The sequence below is a fragment of the Bombina bombina genome, chromosome 3, assembly GCF_027579735.1.
Source record: "Bombina bombina isolate aBomBom1 chromosome 3, aBomBom1.pri, whole genome shotgun sequence".
Taxonomy (NCBI): Eukaryota; Metazoa; Chordata; class Amphibia; order Anura; family Bombinatoridae; genus Bombina; species Bombina bombina.
Genome location: NC_069501.1, coordinates 641,091,602 through 641,118,680, shown reverse-complemented (window position 1 = coordinate 641,118,680; position 27,079 = coordinate 641,091,602). Strand labels below are relative to the sequence as shown.

The 27,079-nt window shown below is 35.8% G+C and overlaps 1 protein-coding gene across 2 annotated transcripts in view; it reads left to right on the top strand.

Moving 5' to 3' along the window:
- Positions 1-27,079, top strand: part of BCAS3 (BCAS3 microtubule associated cell migration factor) — a 2,220,355-nt gene that overhangs the window by 1,269,676 nt on the left and 923,600 nt on the right. For both annotated transcript variants that reach the window (XM_053707348.1, XM_053707349.1), the window contains 2 exons: positions 5,553-5,718; positions 19,965-20,065. In XM_053707348.1, the coding sequence (XP_053563323.1) occupies positions 5,553-5,718; positions 19,965-20,065 (267 nt within the window). The remainder of the gene's footprint in view (positions 1-5,552; positions 5,719-19,964; positions 20,066-27,079) is intronic.

Genomic DNA, 27,079 nt, shown 5'->3' with positions numbered 1-27,079 from the left:
GGGTACCATTCTGAGGGATCTTTAGATATTTTAACACCTAAGTAAGTCATATATTTAGTTACTTCTTTGAATATTTTAGTTTCTGATTCTTGATTTTTTTGAAGCCATAGTACTTCAGATTTAGACTGGTTGATATGGTATCCTGAGAAGGAGCCATAATTTTTTATAATCTGGCACATTTTATTAAAGTTTTTCTTTGAATTTCTAGAAAATATCAATAGATCGTCTGCATAGACCGCTAATTGTATTCTCTTGCCGCCTAACTCAATCCCCTGTATATTATTTCTCAAAGCAATCAATAACGGTTCCAATGCAATATTAAAAATTAAGGGCGACAAAGGGCATCCCTGTCTTGTCCCTCTTAAGAGGGGGAAGTAGGGTGTTTTGTTGCCGTTGATAATTATCGCTGCCCTAGACTCAGTGTAAAGTTTCTTAATTAAATTAAGACTATTGCCTGTATAGCCAAATTTTATAAGAGAAGTAACCAGGTGATCCCATGTGACGGAGTCAAAAGCTTTACTAGCATCGAGTGATATTATTGAACTGTCTTCTGTGTTGGATTTTTTATTATATTTGTCGTTATACCACTGGTCTGAAATTGTTAAGAATACTTTCCTTAAGTTGACATTTGAAGACCTTCCTTTCATGAAGCCTGTTTGATCCGGGTGTATTATTGTATCTAGTGAAGCCTGAATCCTTTTAGCTAAAATGCTAGTCAATATTTTATAATCAATGTTGAGTAATGAGATGGGCCTGTAAGAATCAATTAATTGTGGATCTTTTCCCGGTTTAGGTATGACTATTACTATGGATTCGTTAAAATCAGCTGATGGTTCCAACTGTCCATTCCAGAGCCCATTCAGCAGAGCATTTAATGTAGGGGTTATTTCCTCTATAAGAATCTTATAGAATTCAGATGGAAGTCCGTCCGGCCCTGCCGCTTTGTTATTTGCCATCGTTTTGATTATTTGTCTTATTTCATTTTCTGTAATGGGTTCGTTAATTTTTGTTAGACAATTATCTTCTAGTTTTGGGACTGTCAAGGATTCCCAAAATGACTCCTTGGTAGTACAATTAATATGCTGTGCTGAATAGAGCTCCGTGAAATAATCAAGGAAGGCCTTCTGTATGTCCTCTGTTTGGGTCCAAGTATTGTCTTTGTTTTTAATTTTTTTTATAAAGCTTTTAGTTTTATGATTTTTGTCAGTTCTTGCTAAGAAGCTACCCACCTTATTACCATACCTATAAAACTGTGTGCAGGATTTTGTATTTTCTCTGATTTCATTTTGCATGAGATAGGTGTCTCTATTTTTTTTAGCCTGAATATATTGTTGCCAATTATCTGTGGTTTTTGTCTGGATGTATCTGGTGTATTTGTTAATCACCCAGTTAGTTATCTGTTTCTTGTATGCGTGAGTTTTTTTATTTTGTTTTATTTGGTATGCCAAAATTTCGCCTCTTAGTACGGCTTTTGCAGCGTTCCAGTATATATGAGTTTTGTTAAAAGAACTATTATTAAACTGTTTATATTCAGCCCATTTAGATTTTAAGAAATTTATAAACTTATTATTTTTTGCTAGATATTTTGGAAAGAAAAACTGATTAGATTTCCGAGTCTTTTGTTTGGGGTCTAATGCAATTGAGATAGGGGCGTGGTCTGATATAGTTATTATATCAATAAGTGTCTCCTGGATACGATCTACTAACTTTTCTGAAATAAGAAAATAATCTATTCTAGATAAAGTTTTTTTTTACTTCGAGAGGCATGTATATTCTCTTTCATCAGGATGTCTAGTTCTGTATATATCAATTAGTTTTAGATCTTGCTGAAACCTCTTTATAAGAAGAGATTCTCTTTTTCTTCTCGCTATTGTAGATTTATCTAGTGTTTTTTGCCTTATTGCTTGCTCACCATTATCTCTACTTCTGTCTACTGTAGTATTGGGAGCAATATTAAAATCACCACCAATAATTATAGTGTTTGTGGAGTATCTTAAGAGCTTATCTCGCAAACTTTGCCAAAAATCAATATCCTCCTCATTTGGGCCGTATACATTGCAAATGACAATCTTCCTATGCGCAATTTCAGCTTCTAATATGATATATCTTCCTTCCACGTCTCTCACTAATTTATCAATTTTGTATTCTATTGTTTTACTAAACAAAATAGCCACTCCTTTTTTCCTTTGGTGCCCTGTAGTGTATATAATCTCTTTGACCCATCCCCCTTTTAGTTTAATGGCCTCTTCCCCTTTTAGGTGTGTTTCCTGCAAGAGCAATATCTGGGCACCCAATTTTTTTGCGTATCTCAAAATAGCTTTACGTTTCATGGGTGATGTTATTCCCCCTATGTTCCACGAAACAATTTTAAGGCTCATTTTCACTGATCTATGAGATTAACTATTACTAATAAGTCACTTGTGTCTATAAAGTATTTACAGGATAACCAGCCATAACAACGCACAGGAGAGAGTTGAAGAGAGAGAGAGAGAAAAAAAAAAAAAAAAAAAAAAAAAAAAGAAAAAACATTATGAGTTATCAAGATTTTATTAATTCCCTTTATTTCACTAAAAGTCTTCCTCTTTCCTTCCAGGTTCCCCTTGGAGGGGGGTTTTCCCCCATAACTAAATTTTATTCTATGTATTTTTCTAAAATCAAAGTTAATATACATTATATTCCATTATGTATTAACCTTAAACAATAAAACCAGTACCGAAAGATTTGATAAGAACAGGGACATTATTCATGTTACAGGGTCTTGTTGTCTTTCTAAACTATCTTTATGCTCTTTAAGAAACTCATTTACTTCCTCTACATCTGTAAATATCCTGTTCCCTGTATTAGTGCTAATGCTAAGTCTAGCTGGATATAAGAGTCTGACTCTCCATCCTTCTTGTATTAGTTTAGTACATATTGGCGCAAGAGATCGCCGTTTGTTAGATGTCTCGTAAGAGAAGTCATTAAATAACATAAGTTTTCTACCCCTAAAGTTGATTTCACCATTTACTTTCCTATAAGCATTCATAATTTTGATTTTTTCCTGAAAATTCAACAATTTCATGATTACTGGTCTGCCTGTTTTATTTCTTCCCTCCTCTTGTCTCTCTGAGCCTATTCTATGTATTCTCTCAATTGTTATATTTTGAGTTTCTGCTCCCATATTTAATAGACCCATTAATTCTACCTCGACAAATCTCTTAAGATCTTTCTCCTGTATATCCTCTGTCAGGCCAATAAGACGTAAATTATTTCTTCTAGCCCTGTTTTCCAGGTCCTCAAGTTTATTTTTCATATTTTCAATCTGGGTGGACATAGTGCGTAGTGTCTGTTCCCTCTGTAGGGCCCCATCCTCAATATCAGATATTCTCTGTTCTGCATATGTGAGTCTGGTTGCAAATTGTTTTACTTCAAGTGTTAGTGAGGTGATATTATTTTGAATTAAGTCAAACTTGGGTGTAAATAGTGCGTCCAGCTGCTTAATTAATTCTTCATTGTTAGAGCTTTGTGAAAGGTTTATTTCCCCTATTCCCCCCTGTGCTTCTTGTGAATTTCTATTCCCTTTTCTTTCTTGATTTTTACTTCGGGAAGACATGGCTGGTGAGGTGATTTTGCTTTTGTTTAAATATTTTTCCATATGTACGTATGTGCTCCTCCTTTACCCCTAACTAAAGTGATACCCAGTTGTGTTTAAAAGGTGAAATTATATGTTAATAAGTGATACCAAACTGTGTAGTTGATAATGAGGAATTTTTTGTCCACCACTATTAATTAGAGGGTGAAGAATGTTTTTCCAGGTTAAATTAGGTTGTGGTCTACCCGTTTAGTGCTAGATTAATTTTATCAGAGTAATGCTTGTAGGTAGGGTTTTCCTATCATTGCAGGCTACTTAAAGCATGCAAAGATTTTAGTAGCCCTGCCTTGGTTCACCTCTTCTACTAGGCCTTTATATTATCTAGATATGAGACCTAAGGCTAGCACTGTTTTCACTTATCGTCTTTACCTTAAACCTTCTATAATTTTGTAAGATACAGCCTACCAACGTATCCTAGATGTTTAAATATAAAACATGTGGTAACTTTTAGCATTGCAAACATATACATTTCTTATCATGATTTTTAAACTTATACCAATCTTATCAATCAGAGAGAAAGAGCAGTGAAGAACATAAATGATACAACTCTTTTAAACCTGGGTTAACCCCTACTCATGTTCATTGAAAGTTTCTGTAGTTAATGTCTTTATGCAAGAAGGCTAGTTGCTCCACTACTGCTGTTATTATGGTAAATGTTCCTTGAAAGTACTTATAGTTCCCACAACTTTATGTAGAAAATAATAAAAAAAAAAGAAAATGGGAAGAGAAGGAAAACAGTTGATCTGCGTTTTTTTTTTTTTTCCCCTTTTTTCTTCTCCTTTTTTTTCTCTCCCTTCTCTTCTCCTCTTCCTTCCTTCTGTTTAAAGAAGTATCCTTTTCTTTTTCCTCACTCTTTCCCCCTTTAAACCAATAGCTTGCTTTGCTTTCCTTTATAAATGCTCTCTTTACCCAATATTCTTCTTATAGGGGAAATATTAAATGTTCATAATCTGGAACACTTCCTTCAGGGCATTTTATTCTTCTGGGGGTTATACTGTACTGGGAAGGTTGAGGGGGGGTTGAGTAACTTGTGTCAGGTCCTACTCTCGCAGGAGCTCTAATATAATCACAGTCTGGCTTTACACCTGACACCCCTCCCCCCTCTACCAACTGTATGCAGTCACTTTTTCAGTAAAGATGTTAAGGAAAAAAAAAGAGCACAAATCCAAACTTATCTGATACTGTGTAGATGTTTCTGGTAACTGTGGTTCCGCCGGACTGCAGGACTTTCTCTCCTGCTACTCTTCCAAGTATGCAGACTTACTGGCAGGTCGAGGTGATGTTATGCTCAGGACCCCTTTAACCTTTGTCCTGAGCTGGTCGACAAGGATCGCTTGTCTCCTTTCCTCCTGGGGCACGAAGTAGTTGTTTGAGACCCCTATCCCACTGCTGTATCCGCTCACCAACTGCTCTTTGGGTCCTGGCGGGCAGCGTGTATCACTGGAGGCTCTTTGGGCAGCCGCTGTGTATGGGCCTGATGGTTCGGTATCAACCAATTCTACAGGGCTGTCGGCCTCCTTAGCGGCAGCTACGGGTCCTGGGCTGGGTAATTTTGGCCCGCCTATAGGCACTCGATGCCGCGGCTTCTTTCTTGGGCCTCTGGAAGTAGGCAGCGTACTCCTCACGCGTCTACTTGCTTGGCCCCTCCTACCGGAAGTCCAGATGCTTGGGTATATGTTAACTGGCAGGAAGGGGATGGTATATGTAGGCGAGGGGTTCTTCCCCCCTCAGACCTCTGGTAATTCTCCAACATTTTTTATTTTTTAAACAAAGTGAAATGGAAAAACCTTCAAAAGTAAGTTTAGCTTCTATTTTTGGGGGGGTTGGAGATTGAGTTTATTTTATTTCAGATTTAAAATGATTATTTTTATGGGTTTTTGTTTTTTAAACTTATCTGATAAAAATATTTCTTTCTTTTTAGACCAATCCAAGCAGAGTGTAGTTGAGTCTCTATACATCATTAGCTGTTATGGCACTCTAGTAGAACACGTTTTGGAACCTCGACCTCTGAGTACTGCACTGAAGATAAATGACGACACACTTCTGGAGATGTGGACTTCACCTCGAGCTAGCTGGACCCTTGCTAGGTAGTAAAAAAATGTTTGCTTTTCATATTACTTCAGTTGTCTGTATGATTCATATTACTTATCTTGATTTAATACCATAGTTGTAGGGACATTTTTCAAACATATGTTTGCATTTTATTTGATTTTAACCAAGTATTCATAATATTTAAAAAAAAAATGTTTTATTTATCGTTAGTATACATTTTTAAGACTATCATTAACAATATAACATTTTATAAAAAATGCCAAAATGTAATCATAATGTCACAGGGAGTTACAAAATTACATTGTCTTTGTGATTGGTAGCATAAATATTAGCTACATATCCAAATACCCTATATATACATTTCATAATGACATGATTGCTTAGCACAGCGACATTGCTATATTGGTTTCTAATAAAAGCTTGTCTAGATGGAGTTTCACTGGAAATGACTCTTAATATGTGGGCTGCCCTAAACATTACAACTACAAATCAATCTTGAAATATTGTTTGTGTGCTTATTTTTTTTAGGACATTTTAAAGTATTCTGCCATTGATTTTCAGGCCACATTGTCTTGCAGCAATGCATATTCCTGGATTGGTGTAATCAATAAGAAACTACAAAGCTTTATATGAGGAACATTCCTTAATTAAAATGACCTCATGGTCTACAAAATGGATTTTATTTCTAATAAAGTGTAGGGTCATGTAGGAGTTTTGTTTCAATTAAGACATTCTTAATTGATAATCTGGAAAAAATTTTCCTAGTTTTTCACCAGGCATGCAAATAAATAAATAAATGAAGATTCACAGTAAACTCCTCTTTGTCTATTTTTAAAATCTTTTTTTTTTTTTATTTAAATAATCTTTAAAGAGATAGTGAAGTCAAAATTGAACTTTCAAGAATCAGATAGAGCATGGGACATTTTAAATGTACTTATTATTATCTATTCTTTATTGAAAAGCATACCTATGTAGGCTAATGTGCAGAAATACACTACTGGGAGCTAGCTGCTGATTGGTGTTTGCACATATATGCGTATTGCCCATGGCTCTCCTGATTAATTCAGCTAGCTCCCGGTAGTGCATTGTTGCTCCTTCAACAAAAGATAGTGAGAGAATGACGCAAAGTTGACAATAGAAGTACATTGAAAAGTTGTTTAAAATTGTGTGCTCTGTCTGAATCATGAAAGGAAAATGTTGGGTTTCATGTCCCTTTAAGGTGAATTAAATAATATGCAAAGAAAAAAAATTAGGTAACAAAAACATGTAATTAAAGTCAACGAGGTTTACAATCTTGAAGTAATAACATTCGATTGAGAAGAGCTAAGTGGATAAGAATACAATGAAGTGTAAAGACCACATAAAATCTGTCCTGATAACTGCAGAAGCAGCAACTAGCGGCTAAATCAGATGACCTTTCTAGAAGAAAATAAAGTGTCAGACTGGAGATAAGTAAACTACATACAATAAAACGAGAACAGTTTCACCTTGATTACAAATGGCAATGGGGTTGTGGGTATAGTTACTAGTCGGTCAGTTAGCAGATGTAAACACTGGAACTAGCAAATGAAGGAAATCATGTTTTGTTTTTTTAAAACACACTTTTTATTGATGTTAACGATAAAGCATAGCATATCAATCAGATTAAATTTAAAAAAACACACATAGCTACAAATTAGGCATTTCAGTCTCAAAGTAGACCTCCAACATAGGGCTATTAGCATGCGCGATATTGAAATATCGCACGTGTTAAATTCTGACCGTATTACAAGTTGAAAGTAAATGCAACCACACGAGCCCAAACTAAATTTGAGCTCTCCTCGATAACGCAACTGAAGACCTTGTGTAAAGGGTGAGGGCTAAAAAAAAGTAGTATGAAGCACAACATAAATACATTACACATTACAGTGTAGATATACAATATCTAATAACAATTATATATATAAAAAAGTTATAAGGTATATAGTATATGACAAGGTATTTGAATGGAAAGGGCTATAATGTATATATACATATACATATGTATGTATGTTTATATAACTATGTCTATTGTGTATACATGTGCATTTATTTTCAGAAATGGTATGTATATATATATATATATATATATATATATATATATATATATATATATATATATACATATTTTGAGCACTTTCCACTCAGATTCCTGAAAACAAGAAAATTTTTTAATAAATTTTAATATTCAATAATGTGTCTGTGTGTATGTACTGTAAATTTTTTGCATCCCAATTTTCTTCACAAAAGGGAAAATATTCTATGTATTTTTAAATAGATATTCCTATCAATATTTTGCAAAAAATACATTGGGTATATATAGAAATATCTATTTAAAAGTAAATAGAACATTTTCTTCTATGTGAAGACCATTGGAATGCAAAATATTCATAACTACCTTTGAGTTAGCACTATAGTTTTAAAGGGACAGTCTACTCAAAAATTGTTATTGTTTAAAAAGATAGATAACGCCTTTACTACCCATTCCCCAGCTTTTCACAACCAACATTGTTATATTAATATACTTTATAACATTTAAACCTCTAAATTTCTGCCTGTTTCAAAGGTTCTATAGACAGCCTCTTAATCACATGCTTTTCTATTTGCTTTTCACAACAGGAGACTGCTAGTTCATGTGGGCCATATAGTTAACATTGTATTCACACCCGAGAAGTTATTTAAGAGTTAGCACAACACAATACTAAATGCAAGTCAATAGATAATAAATAGTCACAGTCATGTGATCAGGGGGCACTCTGCAGAGGCTTAGATACAAGGTAATCACAGAGGTAAAAAGTATATTAATATAACTGTGTTGGTTATGCAAAACTGGGTAATGGGTAATAAAGGGATTATCTACCTTTTAAAACAATAACATTTTTATTGTAGACTGTCCCTTTAACTTCTGTCGGATAAGCTTGTGAGCGATAATTTTTTTTTCAGTTTGCTCTCTCCAATAAAGTCTTTAGAGAGGTTAGCCCGGTCACGATATCAGAAGTCCTGAAGTTAGCTTGCGTCAGCTTTAACTAGCTTGCAAACATTGTACTTTCAACTTGTAATATGCGTTTTAACCTGCACGTGTTAAAAGTTAACTTCTTCTTAGATGTCCTCATGGAAATCAAGGTTTGATGGGGAAAACAAATATAGAAATAAAGCAAAATATATTGAATTATATGTGGTATAGACACACCCACCAAATCTTTCAGAGGGGAGATGTCAACAAAGGGTTGTATGAATTAAATTTTAAAAAACATGCTTTAGATATTAATTATAGTGAGGATTACATTTACTGAAAACTATTGTGCGTTATTTTCGCCTCATGTTATATAATTTCTAGTTGAGTATTATTGAACATGCTTTATTTTGCTACAGAGTGGAGAGATGTAAGATTTCCCTATAATTGGGATGACTCACTGAACACCACTGAGAATTATTTGGATTCAATTTTATTTAGCTTTGCATTATAATTTGCCAGCCTGTTTGGTTGATGCTAGTGTGCAAATGTCACAATTTTAATGACTTGTGGGACCTGATCCCAACAGGACTGAACTACAAGGCATTGCCACCAAAATGTGCGCCATCTTTATGTTTCCACCACATCCATGAAAACATCTGCTCAAGGCCTGAGGCCTATGTATGTTTTTACACTCAGATTGTATGGAAATCACACAGCAACTGCAGAAACTAGCATCATTTTGTATTTATTGAATATAAAAAAAACTAAGAAGACCTACAATGTTCACAGAATTCACTCAAAAGCGCACATTACCGTAATAACAGGTAATTATTTTCTCAGGGATTGTAATAACCAGCTCTAAACATGTTCTGGCATATTGAACATCATCTGGGAGGTCCATCTATATCATTATAATTGCTCAACACCCAGCTCCCCTTATTAAATATAAAGATGCAAATCAAAAGGGTTATTTTGTATAAACTTCACAGGCAAAACAAAAGTGTCTACATTGCCCATAGAGCAGGTTATCTAGAATAGAACTGGCCATTTTCAGATGGTTGTCTCTGACAGTTTTTTTTTTATGTTGAATGAATGTCACCTGGACAGTTAATATGTATTACATGCATGATTGTGCCCATCACAGAGACAGTGCAACTGTTTAAAGGGACTGTATACTCCAGAATTTTGTTTATAAAGATTGATAATCCTTTATTACCAATTCCCTAGTTTTGCATAACCAACACTATTAAATTCATATACTTGTTATTTCTGTGATTACCTTGTATCTAAGCCTCTGCAGTCTGCCCCTTATCTCAGGTCTTTTGACAGACTTAATTTTAGCCAGTTAGTTCTGACTCATAAATAACTCCATGGGAGACCTAAAGCACGAAACAAAAAGTGTGTTTTTTTTTTACATTCCTATGTTCGTCACATAGAATTTTTTTTTTATTTATTATTAAATAGATATTTCTATGTATGTGATAATGTTTATGTAAAATAGATATCTATACCTATATATCTATAGGAATAGATATATAGGTATAGGTATATACAGATATGTATATATATATATATATATATATATGTATATATATGTACATATATATATATATATATATATATATATATATATATATATATATATATATATATATATATATACACACACACACACACAATATAGCTCTTTGTAGTCAAACACGTTGTCAAATACCATATACCTTTGAGCCCTTATACATTTTTTTCAAGATTTATATGAATATTTTTTTATCAGATGTTTATATGAGTGTAACTGTAATTTTCAATGTATTTATTTTGTGTTTAGGGCAACTTTTTTAACACACTTCCCTTTTCAGTCACGCTAACCCAACAAGCATAAAATGTGATTGCACTCTCGGGATCGTGTTTACTTTCAACTTGTTATACGAGCTCTCATTCCATCTGCAATACATATTTGCGTGCAGGGCCGCCACTAGAAATTTTGGGGCCCCTGACTTAACCATTGATCAGGGCCCCCCCCCCCCCCCCCCCTCCTTTGACATGTGCAATTTTTGACCAAGTGACTAAAACGTATATGCACTTTATTCTTAAGTGTCTATTTAAACTTGGAAATGTTGTAAAGGTAGTAACATACACTGAAACACACACACACTCACACATAACAATTCACATATAGACACTCTAGCAAACACGCAAAGAAACTCAGACACAGACACCCAAACAGACACTTAGCACTGGTTTACATTGACCTGACAAGTAATGAGGTAAACTACAGTTTTGTAAAAAAAAAGGAGATTTAGAAAACAAAATATGGAGTTCTGATTATCTTTTTGTAAAGGAAGATACCAAGTAAATGATGACAACAGCATGCAGTGGCTGAAAGGAAGGGCCCTGAACTGCCTAAACAATAATTTAAAGGTTAAATGGTAGATTGGTGACTTCCGGAAAGGTCTCATTAGTCTCAAAGTCTGTAGAAAGATGTGAATAATCAGTAGTAAGATCAAAATGTCCTAAAAATGAACAGACAATGGACACACACACACACAAACTCAAACTTGCACATACACCCAAGGAAACACCAACAGAGACAGCCTCAGAAAACACACAAAGACATACACACACACACACAGAGACACCCACAAAAAACACAGAAAGACATACATACACACCCTCACTGAGACATCCACAGAAAACACATAAAGACATACACACACCCTCACAGAGACACCCACAGAAAATACACACCCTCACAGAGACATCCACAGAAAACACAGACATACATACACACACACACACACCCTCACAGAGACATCCACACCCACCCTCACAGAGGCATCCATATAAAATACACAGACAAACACACGCCCACCCTCACAGAGACACCCATAGAAAAAGCTCAAAGACATATGCACACACCCTCACAGACATCCACAGAAAATGCACAAAGACATACACACCCACCCTCACAGAGATACCAACAGAAAAAAATACATACACACTCATAGAGACACAAACAAAAGCACAAAGACATAAACACAGACACCCACAGAAACACTCACAGTAGGAAACATTTATGCACCTTGCATCCCCTAAATCAAAAGTGTGTGACATGCATGATAAAAAAATGCAGAAATTAAGAGATCACTTTTTAAAGAATCGTATTTGTAAATGTGCAAACAAAAATAATTCTGTGAATTCAAAATTGTACATTAATGATCTGGGTAGATGGCTAGATGAAGAAAAGTATTTTTAAAAGGTTGACATATGTTTGTTTGATATTTTCTCCATTTTCCCCAACCAAGAGCACCACTTCAAATATAGTGTACAAATGTTCCCATCTGTCAGCTGTACTTGTGGATTTAGAAAATGCTGTACTCTATATGGTCTTGGTGGAACCATAAGCTGTGGTACTCATGCCATTAGATCTGGTTAAATGCAGGATTTAAGATTGTTGGTATGCATTTCAAAATTAAGTCAGCTGTAGAGTAAACTGAACAGTTTTAAGTTAACCTGTCTCATTTCCAACACTGAGCAATCTTAGTCTGAGAGTATAACATGTTATGCAGATGTAAAAAACTTAGATAAAATGCCTCCTTGTATCTGGAATGTCCTTGCATAAAGGGGCAGTAAACTGGAATGTAATATATATCATTTGTGTATTGAGGAGGAAACATTTCTGCATGGTTTTAAATATAGAATTTCTACAGCATTGTCAAATAATCATAAATACACTGCTGCTAAAAAAATGTGTTTTTATGGACCCCTGTCCCCACCATACAACTACTACCACACTGAAGTTACAATTTTAAATTGCACAAAGAAATAAAAAACATTTGCTAAGTAATTCCTACCTCCTCTGCAAATGAAAGTGATCAGCCGTCTAACTCAGTCACACACTCTACAAACAAAGTGCCAAGTCTGTCTCACACTGTGCATAGTGGTTTAGTGCACACTCAGAAATCCTCTCAAATGCTAATACTTTACTCATTGTAATAACATTTCTCATGCTCAATTAGCACTCTGCTGTAGTACCCACTGGTGGCTGCCAAAATTAAAAAAAAAAAAAAAAAAAAAAATTTTTTTTTTTTTTTTTAGTTCTTGCCTCATGGGGCCCCCCTAGCCCATTGGGCCCCTGACAGGAGTCACCCCTGTCACCCCCTGATGGCGGCCCTGTTTGCGTGTAATTTATGTACTATTACTAAAATATTTGGTAAATTAACAAATGTATTAAGAATAAATATGAAATGAATATCAAAATTATGTTTTTTATCAACAATGGGTCTAATAATTTGGCAAGGTACTGTAGAGTCAAGAGGGAAAAAAATATTAAAATTGCTTTTATTGGACAACATATACATAGCTCACAGTATTTAAAGATTTACATTATTATAAATTGGGCTACCTTGGGTTTATTAACGTTAAAGTAAGTGAGCCCCAATGCCTAGAAGCAAAATATTAATACCTTGTTCACCATGTTGTTGCACTGGTTTGTTACTGTAGTGTTATTGTAAAGGTGTGTTACTATTGTGTCTTGTTTTTTTACATAATTGTTGTAAACAATAACAACAACAACAAAAAACAGAAATGAATATGTAAAACTTTCATGTTATTTGTTTGGAACTTCATAGAAACATTTAAAGGGACAGTCTACACTAGAATTTGTATTGTTTAAAAAGATAGATAATCCCACTAGTTTTGCATAACCAACACAGTTATATAAATACACTTTTTGCCTCAGTGATTATCCTGTATCTAAGCCTCTGCAAACTGCCCCCTTATTTCAGTTCTTTTAACAGACATCCATTTTAGCCAATCAGAGCTTGCTCACTGGAACTTCACGTGCGTGAGCACAGTGTTATCTATATGACACACATGAACTAACACCCTCTAGTGGTGAAAAACTGTCAAAATGCCCTGAGAGAAGAGGCGGACTTCAAGGGCTTAGAAATTAGCATATGAACATCCTAGGTTTAGCTTTCAACTAAGAATAGCAAGAGAACAAAGCAAAATTGGTGATAAAAGTAAATTGGAAAGTTGTTTAAAATTACATTCTCTATCTGAATCATGAAAGTTTATTTTGGACTAGACGGTCCCTTTAACAGCTAATAAATGTTAATATATTTAGTACTTGTTATCTCAAAAGTTTAGCTTTACATTATCTGCAGCCCTCAATCCCTGTGGCAAGCTGAGCCAGTTGCTAAAACATAATGAATGTGCTTATTATCAGGTATTTCTTCTATCTTCAAAATTCCCCACCAAGATCATCTTCTAAAAGCTTCAAACTGTTGTAGATTGAGAATTCTACAATAGCATAAAAGACCTAAGGAAACCAGGGTGCTCCTATTGTCCAATAAGCTTTAAAACTAATTAGAGAGGCCACCATTTTATACTACACATTGGTTTAAATGAGTTAATATATGTTATTGTGTACCCATTGGCCCCAATTTATCAAAGTCTGGTGGACCTGATCCGACAGTGCGGATCAGGTCCGCCAGACCTCGCTGAATACGGCGAGCAATACGGTCACCGTATTCAGCATTGCACCAGCAGCTCACAAGAGCTGCTGGTGCAACCCCGCCACCCTGCAGACTCGCGGCCAATGGGCCACCAGCAGGGGGGTGTCAATCAACCTGATTGTACTTGATCGGGTTGATTTCCGGCGATGTCTGTCCGCCTGCTCTGAGCAGGCGGACAGGTTATGGAGCAGCGGTCTTTATTAACTATTTAATAACTACCTATCTAAAAGAAATACAAAATTACCTGTAAAATAAATCCTAACCTAAGTTACAATTAACCCCTTAATGACAACTGACGTACCAGGTACATCCTGCAAAAACTGACAGTTAGTGACAATGGACGTACCTGGTACGTCAGTTGTCTAAGAGAGTGCTGGAAGCGATCGCAATCACTTCCAGCAGCTCTCAGGGTATTGCAGTGATGCCTCGATATTGAGGCATCCTGCAATACCCTTTAAAAAGCATCCGATGCAGAGAGAGCCACTCTGTGGCCCTCTCTGCACCGGTAGCGATGGTGCCGTTGGTGGATGGGTGGTCGCTTACAAGGGAGGCGGGTGGGCAGCCCATCGCTCCCCGGCATCCGGTTCCTTCTAGTGCTTTGTGCACGCCGGATGCTGTGAGCGTGCGGAGGGGGGCCTGCGGGCGCATGACTAATGAGAAGAGAGAGGGGGGCAGAAAACGTTTTTTAAAAAAAAAATAATAATAGGATCTTCTAGGGTAGGGGGATGGGGTTAGGTGGGGGGGGGCAGCTACACTACAGAAAACCGCTGTTTAATAAAATAAAAACAAAAAAAATCAACCTTTCTTTTTTAGGGAAAACTGGGTACTGGCAGACAGCTGCCAGTACCCAAGATGGTGGCAAATAGGTAGGTTGGGAGGGTTAGAGAGCTGTTTGGGGGGGGATCAGGGAGGTTGGGGGCTAAGGCAGGGGTCCATCACAGATGAATACTTAAAAAAAAAAAAAAAAAACACCTTTTATTTTAGTACTGGCAGACTTTCTGCCAGTACTTAAGATGGCGGGGACAATTGTGGGGTGGGGGAGGGAAGAGAGCTGTTTGGGATGGATCAGGGGGTGGGATGTGTCAGGTGGGAGGCTGATCTCTACACTAAAGCTAAAATTAACCCTGCAAGCTCTCTACAAGCTACCTAATTAACCCCTTAACTGCTGGGCATAATACAAGTGTGGTGCGCAGCAGCATTTAGTGGCCTCCTAATTGCCAAAAAGCAACGCCAAAGCCATATATGTCTGCTATTTCTGAACAAAGGAGATCCCAGAGAAGCATTTACAACCATTTGTGACATAATTGCACAAGCTGTTTGTAAATAATTTCAGTGAGAAACCTAAAATTGTGAAAAATTTAACTTTTTTTTTTTATTTGCTCGCATTTGGCGGTGAAATGGTGGCATGAAATGTACCAAAATGGGCCTAGATCAATACTTTGGGTTGTCTACTACACTACACTAAAGCTAAAATTAACCCTTCAAGGTCTCTACAAGCTCCCTAATTAACCCCTTCACTGCTGGGCATAATACACGTGTGGTGCACAGCGGCATTTAGTGGCCTTCTAATTACCAAAAAGCAATGCCAAAGCCATATATGTCTGCTATTTCTGAACAAAGAGGATCCCAGAGAAGCATTTACAACCATTTGTGCCATAATTGCACAAACTGTTTGTAAATAATTTCAGTGAGAAACCTAAAGTTTGTGACAAAATTTGTGAAAAAGTGAACGATTTTTTTTTATTTGCTCCCATTTGGCAGTGAAATGGTGGCATGAAATATACCAAAATGGGCATAAATCAATACTTTGGGTTGTCTTCTAAAAAAAAATATATACATGTCAAGGGATATTCAGAGATTCCGGACAGATATCAGTGTTCCAATGTAACTAGCGCTAATTTTGAAAAAAAGTGGTTTGGAAATAGCAAAGTGCTACTTGTATTTATTGCCCTATAACTTGCAAAAAAAGCAAAGATCATGTAAACATTGGGTATTTCTAAACTCAGGACAAAATTTAGAAACTATTTAGCATGGGTGTTTTTTGGTGGTCGTAGATGTGTAACAGATTTTTGGGGTCAAAGTTAGAAAAAGTGTGTTTTTTTCAATTTTTTCCTCATATTTTATAATTTTTTTTATAGTAAATTATAAGATATGATGAAAATAATGGTATCTTTAGAAAGTCCATTTAATGGCGAGAAAAACGGTATATAATATGTGTGGGTACAGTAAATGAGTAAGAGGAAAATTACAGCTAAACACAAACACTGCAGAAATGTAAAAATAGCCATTGTCATTAAGGGTAAGAAAATTGAAAAATGGTCCGGTCATTAAGGGGTTAAACCTAACACTACACTATCATTAAATTAATTAAATAAATTATCTACAAATAACTACAATTAAATACAATTAAATAAACTAACTAAAGTACAAAAAATAAAAAAAATAAGTTACAAACATTTAAAAAATATTACAACAATTTTAAGCTACTTACACCTAATCTAAGCTCCCTAATAAAATAACAAAGCCCCCCAAAATAAAAAAAATTCCCTACCCTATTCTAAATTAAAAAGTTCAAAGCTCTTTTACCTTACCAGCCCTTAAAAGGGCCTTTTGCGGGGCATGCCCCAAAGAAAACAGCTCTTTTGCCTGTAAAAGAAAAATACAACCCCCCCAACATTAAAACCCACCACCCACATACCCCTAATCTAACCCAAACCCCCCTTAAAAAACCTAACACTACCCCCCTGAAGATCATCCTACCTTGAGTCGTCTTCAGCCAGCCGACCATCGATGGAACCGAAGAGGAGATCCGGAGCGGCAGAAGTCATTATCCAAGGGGCGCTGAAGAAATCTTCCATCCGATGAAGTCATCATCCAGGCGGCGCTGAAGAAGTCTTCCATCCGGGCGATGTCATCTTCCAAGCGGTGTCTTCAATCTTCATCCATCCGGAGCGGAGCCATCTTCAGACGAGTCAACGCTGAGCCATCCTCTTCTTCCCAACGACTACCGACGAATGGATATTCCTTTAAGGGACGTCATCCAAGATGGCGTCCCTTCAATTCCGATTGGCTGATAGGATTCTATCAGCCAATCGGAATTAAGGTAGGAAAAATCTGATTGGCTGATTGAATCAGCCAATCAGATTGAAGTTCAATCCGATTGGCTGATCCAATCAGCCAATCAGATTGAGCTCGGATTCTATTGGCTGATCGGAACAGCTAATAGAATGCGAGTTCAATCTGATTAATGATAATGTAGTGTTAGGTTTAATTGTAACTTAGGTTAGGATTTATTTTACAGGTAATTTTGTATTTCTTTTAGTTAGGTAGTTATTAAATAGTTAATAACTATTTAATAACTATTCTAACTAGCTAAAATAAATACAAAGTTACCTGTAAAATAAATATAAATCCTAAAATAGCTACAATGTAATTATTAATTATATTGTAGCTATCTTAGGGTTTATTTTACAGGTATTTAGTTTTAAATAGGAATAATTTATTAAAGTATAGTGTAGTGTTAGGTGTAATTGTAACTTAGGTTAGTTTTTATTTTACAGGTAAATTTCTATTTATTTTAGCTAGGTAGCTATTAAATAGTTAATAACTATTTAATAGCTATTGTACCTAGTTAAAATAAATTGAAAGTTGCCTGTAAAATAAATATAAATCCTAAGATAGCTACAATATAATTATTATTTATATTGTAGCTATATTAGGGTTTATTTTAAAGGTAAGTATTTAGTTTTAAATAGGATTAATTTAGTTAATAAGAGAAATATTATTTAGATTTATTTAATTAATATTTAAGTTAGGGGGGTGTTAGGGTTAGTGTTAGACTTAGGTTTAGGGGTTAATAATTTTATTACAGTGGCGGCGGTGTAGGGGGGGCAGGATAGGGGTTAATAAATTTATTATAGGTGGCAACGGTGTAGGGGGGGCAGATTAGGGGTTAATAAGTTTAATATAGGTTGTGGTGGGGTCCGGGAGCGGCGGTTTAGGGGTTAAACTATTTATTTAGTTGCGGCGAGGTCCGGAATCAGCAGGATAGGGGTTAATAACTTTATTATAGAGGGTGGCGGTATAGGGGGGGCAGGATAGGGGTTACTAGGTATAATGTAGGTGGCGGCGGGGTCCGGGAGCGGCAGTTTAGGGGTTAATACATTTATAAGAGTTGCAGCGGGGTCTAGGAGCGGCGGTTTAGGGGTTAATAACTTTATTGAGTTGCAGGGGGCTCCGGGGGCGCCGGTATAGGGGGTAGAACAGTGTAGTTAGTGTAGGTGCTTAGTGACAGGCTTTAGGTTTGACACCGTTAGATAAACCATGTTTGCGCTGTGCCAGCCTGCCTGCCTTGTTCTATGCCTGTCAGCCCAATACACATTACATGTACCGCAACCTGATCCACATTACATTTATATTTGATATGATCAGACCTCGGGATGTATAACAAACATAAGATTGCGCTGTGCCAGCCTGCCTGCCTTGTTCTATGCCTGTCACCCCAATACTCCTTACATGTACCGCAACCCGATCCGCATTACATTTGTATTTGCTAGGATCAGACCTCGGGCTGTGTACCAAACATAACATTGCGCTGTGCTTCTGGTGCAGCACTAAAACGGATCCCCAACGCATTCAATAGAAAAAAAAAATAAACCACTTTGCGCATGCGTTAGGCTAAATGCTCGTTCAAGTTGGGCGTGCATGAAATTTTTTTAAAAGAAGCTCCGGGGGAAGAAGACAAAGGGAGGAGGAGTTAGGCTTCCATGTTTTGGTGTGAACGGCAGTTGTTTTTTTTTTAAAAAAATGGAGAATCACTGAGGCTGCAGCACAGGGAGAACGATGTGGCAAGTAACCTACTGAATAATGTTTATTTTCTGTCTTAACTGTCCCTTTAAGGTGCAATAGTCCTATTTCTGCGGAGGGGAACTAAATAACCTCAGAGCAAGCCACACATAAATGTAAGCACCATGTGTTACACACATTATGGGGTGATTACACAGCAGGCTTGCATTTAGTGTATTGTAGGAAGTGTTACTGCCCATTACTAGAGGATCTCGCTATCTCTCTAACCAGACTGTGCTCCAGCTCCTCCCACCAGCAGCGGCAGTGTTTACTTAAGTATTTATGTTCTCTGTCCAGAGGGAACTTAGTTCCTCCTGCAAAAATAGTGCAGGAACGCTGTTCTTATCAGTTCCCGCTCAACTTGACCCCTGGTGCTGAACCTAAAATGGCCGGTTTCTAACCTTTAAATTCCTGCTTTTCAAATAAAAATACCAAGAGAACAAAGAAAATTTGATAATAGGAGTCAATTAGAAAGTTGCTTAAAATTGCATGCTCTGAGTCATGAAAGTAAAAAAATGTGCGTTTAGTGTCCCTTTAATGCATTGCAGGGCACCTCCAGCATAGTAAAATGTAATTTTCAAACATTTTCAAATGTTAAACATGATTGAAATCTCAGTAGATATCATAGGCATGCTCTCCCATTGTATATTCTTGTGCATTTACCATAACATAACCAATAGTAAATGTACTGTTGACTACAACATTTCAACATACATTATTAAAAAACAAAAACTTTTGATCTTGGTTAAAAAACATTGTGTTGGCAAAATCCAGGGTATGACTTGTTTCTTGTTTGCAGCTAATGAATGAACTGCTGTTTTCCTTATGACATTTGAGTTATTATCCAAAGGGACACGGATAAGAAGAGAGGTTTTGCATTTTCTACTGTAAGAAGACACATTCTCACAGATTTACAAATGCTAATCTGTATATGCTATTTCCTTAGGACACCCCAGTGGAATGAGTTTCAACCACCATTTAACACAAACCACCCCTTGCTGCTTGCTTCAGATGTGGTGCAGTACTATCAGTACCTGTTAGCTGGAGGTAAGTACAATATTTCTCATTGTTTTGTGATATTGTGAATTTAGCCAAATAAGTTATACTTGGTTTAGGGTTTTCTAAAGTGAAATGAGAAGAAATGTAGAATTGTTGTTGCAGCAATATTGGAATAGTATAAATTGTATTTTACTCTTCACAAAAGCATAAACATGAGTTAAAGGGACATAGGTTTAACATTATTGTAAGTTTTGTTTTCAATACACAGAACAACTTTAAAAGCAGATTAAAAAGGGAGCAAGAGAAACATAGGACTCAGATCCAAGTGCATTCGGAACCATAGGTAATGCCCTTAATGAAAGTAAATCACTCCTCATAGAAGATGGTTACTAGAGATGTCTTCAGTGCTGTCTTTTACAATCTGGGGCCTATCTATCAAGCTCCAAATGGAGCTTGACGGCCCGTGTTTCTGGCGAGTATTCAGACTCGCCAGAAACACAAGTTATGCAGCAGCGGTCATAAAAGCTGCTGCTCCATAACCCTGTTCGCCTGCTCTGAGCATGCGGACAGGAATCGCCAGAATTCAACCCGATCGAGTACAATCTGGTTGATTGACACCCCCCTGCTGGTGGCCCATTGGCTGCGAGTCTGCAGGGGGCGCGTTGCACCAGCAGCTCTTGTGAGCTGCTGGTGCAATGCTGAATACGGAGAGCATATTGCTCTCCGCATTCAGCGATGTCTTGCCGACCTGATCCGCAGTGTCAGATCAGGTCTGCAAGACATTTGTTAAATTGGCCTCGTTGTCATTGTCTTATATTGGGGTCGATCACAATCCTATGGAAAAGTGTATCTAATGTTTCTACAAAATGCACAATTATAGTCTATGGTGATTATTATAGATACATTATTTGATATCCTATTATACAGGGTTGTAATTGACCTCATTGTTGGAAAGTTAGACTAAAACATTAATTCATTGTGAACAATACTATTTATGCTTTGTATAAAATCTATTGGGTAGTAACAAAAACAAGATTTTGCTCCAATTATGCATTTTACCTGCTAGAGTGTATTAAATTGTTTACAAATAGCTGCTTTACCTTTATATCAGTATTTGAAATAACCAATTTTTGTCTCTGGTATCCCTACCTATACTGAAGGTTTCTATACTTAAGTATAGGCTAAAGAAAAGCTGTGTAAACATAGCCAGCAGAAGATATTACATTTCCAGTAGGAGGTTGGATAAAGAAGTAATAAAAAGGTTATTAGGATTTGGTATACAGGTTTTCTTAGAGAAATGTTGTATTCTATAAACTTTCTCAATTTCATAAAGTACAAAAAAAATGGAGCTGAAATATTTCAGTGAAATAAATATATGAAAAGTCCAAACAAAAATGGTGAAAAGCCCAGTTTTTTGTTTTTCCTCTGCAGTTTGTTGCTAGTCTGTGACTAGTGGACATTTCCATCTATGTTATTGATTTAGTGGCATCATGTATACATAATCACCTGTAGTAATACTGTTTGATCTTTTATTTCTTATAAATAGGCTCACCATATTGCCGCTTTAAAAAGGGACACATATGAAAAATACATATGTCAGGGTTCTTATACAAAACATTTCTTTAAACAGCCCTGAAAAGAGCCCTGACATATGTGTTTTTCATATGTGTCCCTTTTTAAAGCGGCAATATGGTCACCCTACTTATAAATTATATGGTGTTTTATTGATCAAATATTGTAGCCTTTAAGCTCACCTTTAAAAGTCAATGTTTATGTAATTGAGACAAACTTAACATCTATTCTTTGCAAAATATTTACACGTTTATAGATTTATTATGATTTGTATGCTAGTGTCATTTATTTTAGAATGCATAAATATAGATATACAATACGTTTGATCTTAAAACTCCCATGGGACCAATACATTTTCAAGTGTACTTGAGTAATAGTATTGAGTTTGTTAAAAATACAAGAATAAACACAAGTTGTAAGATATTTTGTCTGTTATTGCATTATATAATTTGCAAGTTGTATATAATCCAAATAACACATATCCCTCTAAAGAGCTGCACTTATCCCAAAAATCAATACATATGTAGATTGAATTATGTTTGCTTAAAACAGTTTAAAAAGATTCACTGCAAAATGTTGATAATGGGTCTAGCCCCTGGGGTGGAAAATCCTCCTTCTCCCTTGGCATTCAAGGGGTTAAGGTGATTTAAGTTATTGATTGGCTATGGAGAGGAACAATATATTTTTGCAAGAACAGGACCATTTCAGGGTCTTTGTGGTGTTACTGGTTTCTCGGAAGCTGTTTATATTCCTGAGGTTCCATCAATAATTTTGGAGATACCAAAAAAAATTAAAAAAAATGTAATTTGACTAAAATGGTTTTGATCCACTTTCTTGCAAATGATTATAAAGCTAATTTTTGGAGCCCAACAATGTTCAGGAGTCTAAAGTAAAATTATAAATGATATGGCTTGTTGGCTTCCAATTTTTTTTATTAATTATTCTATTCCTAAAACCAACAAGACAATCTTTGAAAGATAGTACCTGCCTTGCCCCCTTCCTCCTGTCTTTGCTACATTAATAATTTGGATACTTAGCGAGTCTATACACTCTGCGCTATGAGGGTAAAGGCTCTTGAATCTATGGGAGCTTCCTCTAAGCTTCCAAAAGACAGTGATCCTAAGAAAAGGGGAGGGGAAGAAACAGAAGCGGCGATTGGCTGATACCCAGAAATAAGATAAGATTGCTGTTTTTAGAAGGTCTTTGCAAGTTTAATTTTATTTATAAAACATATGTATAATTCTCATAAAAAGGGATGTATACGATATCGAGATTAGAAATAGCTTTTAGACGTTAAATGATTCTTAGAACAATGTAAGTAGCACCTTAATATCGCTATTTATAGGTTCTATCTTAAAGAATATAGCAGATCTTATTGTTATTAGACTTTGTGTTGTTTACCTAGCATCAATTAGAAACAATCGTGTTGTTACTTAGATGGATTTACAAATATTAAGCGGTATTTTGAAAAGAGAGCGACAATCTAAGAAACCAAGCTACAATATAAATACCTAAAATGGTTAAAATGGGTAACATACGAAAAATTAATTACCCAAAATAATCAATATGGTTGGCCAACCTTATCACATATAATAGTACCATAAAACACAATATATATATATATATTAAAAAGATATCCTTATAAAAAATTCCTAGTACTTTACATAGAGCGTATCGCAAATAACATACTACTTGGGTCTAGATAATATCCACAGTAACTAGTGTTGCACGTTTATGACAATTTACACTTCTACAGCTGTTAATGCCGACAAACTTTTGGGCCACCCGCTGTATATCTGCAACAGTTCATAAAACATAGACAATTTATTTTGTGAGATTATTTAGGCAATTTCTCTTGTATACTGTCTGTTCATTAGAAAAGTGTCCCAGTGTCTCAAATATTTTTAACAAGTGCACTTGTCGATACAGGTGGAATTCTCACCTTCTTCTATTATTTAATATACCTTTAATCTTCAGACCTGTATTTTCGGTCCCTTAATTTCTTTGAAGTCGATTCTGTATCTGTATGAAATCCGCCGGTGGAGTCAGCCGATTCTGAAGCCGCCACTTTCCTCAGCGTTCTAACAGCGGTATACATCCCTTTTTATGAGAATTATACATATGTTTTATAAATAAAATTAAACTTGCAAAGACCTTCTAAAAACAGCAATCTTATCTTATTTCTGGGTATCAGCCAATCGGTGCTCCTGTTTCTTTCCCTCCCCTTTTCTTACATTAATAATTTGACCTCAAAGGTAAATGTAGCATAATGTACTATAATATTTACATACAGGTGACACTACACAATGGGGCATAATGAACACATGACAATGCCTTATCTTACGCACCTAGCTTCAATACATTCATTGCAGGTTATTGCAGCCCTGCATACAAGGTGACACTACACAATGGGGCATAATGAACCCATGACAACGCCTTATCTTACGCACCTAGCTTCAATACATTCATTGCAGGTTATGTAGAATTCTATTATTTTATCATTTTGACTTGACAAGAAGGGAAATCACAACGTTCCAAGTTCAAGATTTAACAATTTGGCTCTGTCTCTAATAAAACTGAGGCTGTGAACACTTCACTCTAAAAAGAAGTATGAAGTTGAGTAGTTTGCATTTAGATGGCTACATTATATGCTTTTTGTAGTTGGAAATGTGCTGCCGTGCGTGAGATTTGTAATAGCTGTAGATGTTTAGTAAGGTCTCAAGCATGAAACACGGCTTTGAGTCTGACTTGTGGAAGCAGTCCTGGTGCCAGATTAAGACTATTGGCTTTACATGCCCATCTGTTCCATGCTATTTGCAAACTAAAACCTTTAGTAGCATGCAAGTCTCAAAATTTACTAATACTTTCTAGTCGCCCCTGCTTTCCAAGACAAATTTATTTGTCCCTTCCTCACAGACACACTAATACTCATATAATTCTTAATTTTAATGTTGCTGTCGAAAATGATTTCCTAATCTGGCACTGTGTTACCTTAAATCTTGGAAGAAGGTTCAAAACACTTAGGTCAGATTTTAAATCAGCAGCTGAATACTGTTTCAGCAAGTTCTACTTGGAAGAGCAGCACAGCCTATGTTGTTTCCTAAATCTGCAACACTATACTCGTGGTCTTTCCTTTTCATCCATGTTCATAACTAGAGTATAAATCTGTTACAAATAAACATTGTATTCAGACATGAAGACATCTTACCGATTTTACTTTTTAGATCTTTTCATTTAAATTTGAAAAATCTAATGTTTATGTAGGGATGTTTCATTGCTACTAGAATCAATAGTATCTGTTAGTTCTGGTCTTTATGCTCTGCGTTTTTTAAATTTAATAATTACATGAATCATTTTTACAAAAATAAATCTTTCATAACTGGAACATTTTAAGTGTTAATTTGCAAGTTTTATTGCCACAATGTATCTTTCCATTAACTCTAAAAAAAACCCACTTTTTTCCCATACACATTTGTAATCTGTATGTCAACCTGTTCATGGTTTTGATGGGAGTTGTTCCTTGTTCATACTTATGAAAATAATTTGATTATATATGTAATATGAATGAGAATGTGGCTGTTGCTCATGAGCAGCAGTGGACATTTTAGTCAGAGTGTTTAACCTCCATTTTAGAAAAAGAGCATAGTGATCATGTGGTGATTTGTTGATTTGTGTTGGAGCTCCACCCCTCTGTTGTGGTCTATGAGGGGAAACTAAGGTAACCTGGGCAGCCAAGAAGCTTTTCTTTAACACTGATAGCCTTCAAAGCAACTCATTTGGACACATTTTTAGATCTGTTCAGATAGTGAGATTGGCATAAAACAAAAAAAAATATTTATTTATAAAAATCAGTTTCATGAGGTCTGTAGTGATGATAAAAAAGTGGAGGCATGCTCAGTAGTGATTTGCCAGCAGAGATTAGTTGGAGATCCAGATTGTTTCCCATATGGTACTTTAATCTGGGATGCACTGAGTACCTACAGTAGTTTCTTGTAGCATGCATATAAAGTGCAATCCAGACTACAGGGAGACTACAAATGTTAAAAAGCATGGAAATATGGTATTTTCTTGTTTTTTATAATTCATTTTAAATTTTTAATGGTTTATGCTCAATATTAGGTTTACAATGGGTTCATTTTGCAACTCATTTTCTGGAGACATGATCACATTTTATTTTTACTAAACAATGGTGATGAATTGTATTATATTTAAATGTGACTATGCCTGAGAATATGTTTGTCTATTACTAAACTCAGGCTGTCAAAGCCAAACAACATTATACAATGTTAGTGACAAACCCACACAAATCTGCTCGGCTCTCCTCTTGGTTCATGCTGTTAGCATAATTTTATCACTGACTAATTTAATCCAAGTGAGCTAATTTAGGATTTTACAATAAAAATGTTAACCCTTTAAAATTATTATAATCAAATATCATATATGCTTATTAGTTACCTACAATTAATGTAAACAGTGATGTTTTACAAAAGGCTTCGACTCGGCATAAGATTATTAGAATATCGCTGTGCACACAACTTGTGCAATGTAATAAATAAATATATTTCTCCAACATTGGTGTGTCCGGTCCACGGCGTCATCCTTACTTGTGGGATATTCTCTTCCCCAACAGGAAATGGCAAAGAGTCCCAGCAAAGCTGGTCACATGATCCCTCCTAGGCTCCGCCCACCCCAGTCATTCTCTTTGCCGTTGCACAGGCAACATCTCCACGGAGATGGTTAAGAGTTTTTTCGTGTTTAAATGTAGTTTTATTCTTCTATCAAGTGTTTGTTATTTTAAAATAGTGCTGGTATGTACTATTTACTCTGAAACAGAAAAGGATGAAGATTTCTGTTTGTAAGAGGAAGATGATTTTAGCAGACAGTAACTAAAATCGATTGCTGTTTCCACACAGGACTGTTGAGATGAAGTAACTTCAGTTGGGGGAAACAGTTAGCAGACTTTTCTGCTTAAGGTATGACTAGCCATATTTCTAACAAGACCATGTAATGCTGGAAGGCTGTCATTTCCCCTCATGGGGACCGGTAAGCCATTTTCTTAGTTAAACATAAAAGAATAAAGGGCTTCAAAAAGGGCTTAAAAACTGGTAGACATTTTTCTGGGCTAAAACGATTGCTTTACTAGGCATATTATGCAGATTCTAACTAATTATTGGTATTATAATCTTGGGGAACGTTTAGAAAAACGGCAGGCACTGTGTTGGACACCATTTTCAGATGGGGGCCTTTCTAGTTATAGACAGAGCCTCATTCTGGGACTGTATAGGGGTTAAATGTAAAAACGGCTCCGGTTCCGTTAATTTAAGGGTTAAAGCTATGAAATTTGGTGTGCAATACTTTTAATGCTTTAAGACACTGTGGTGAAATTTTGAACAATTCCTTCATACTTTTTCACATATTCAGTAATAAAGTGTTTTCAGTTTGAAATTTAAAGTGACAGTAACGGTTTTATTTTAAAACGTTTTTTGTGCT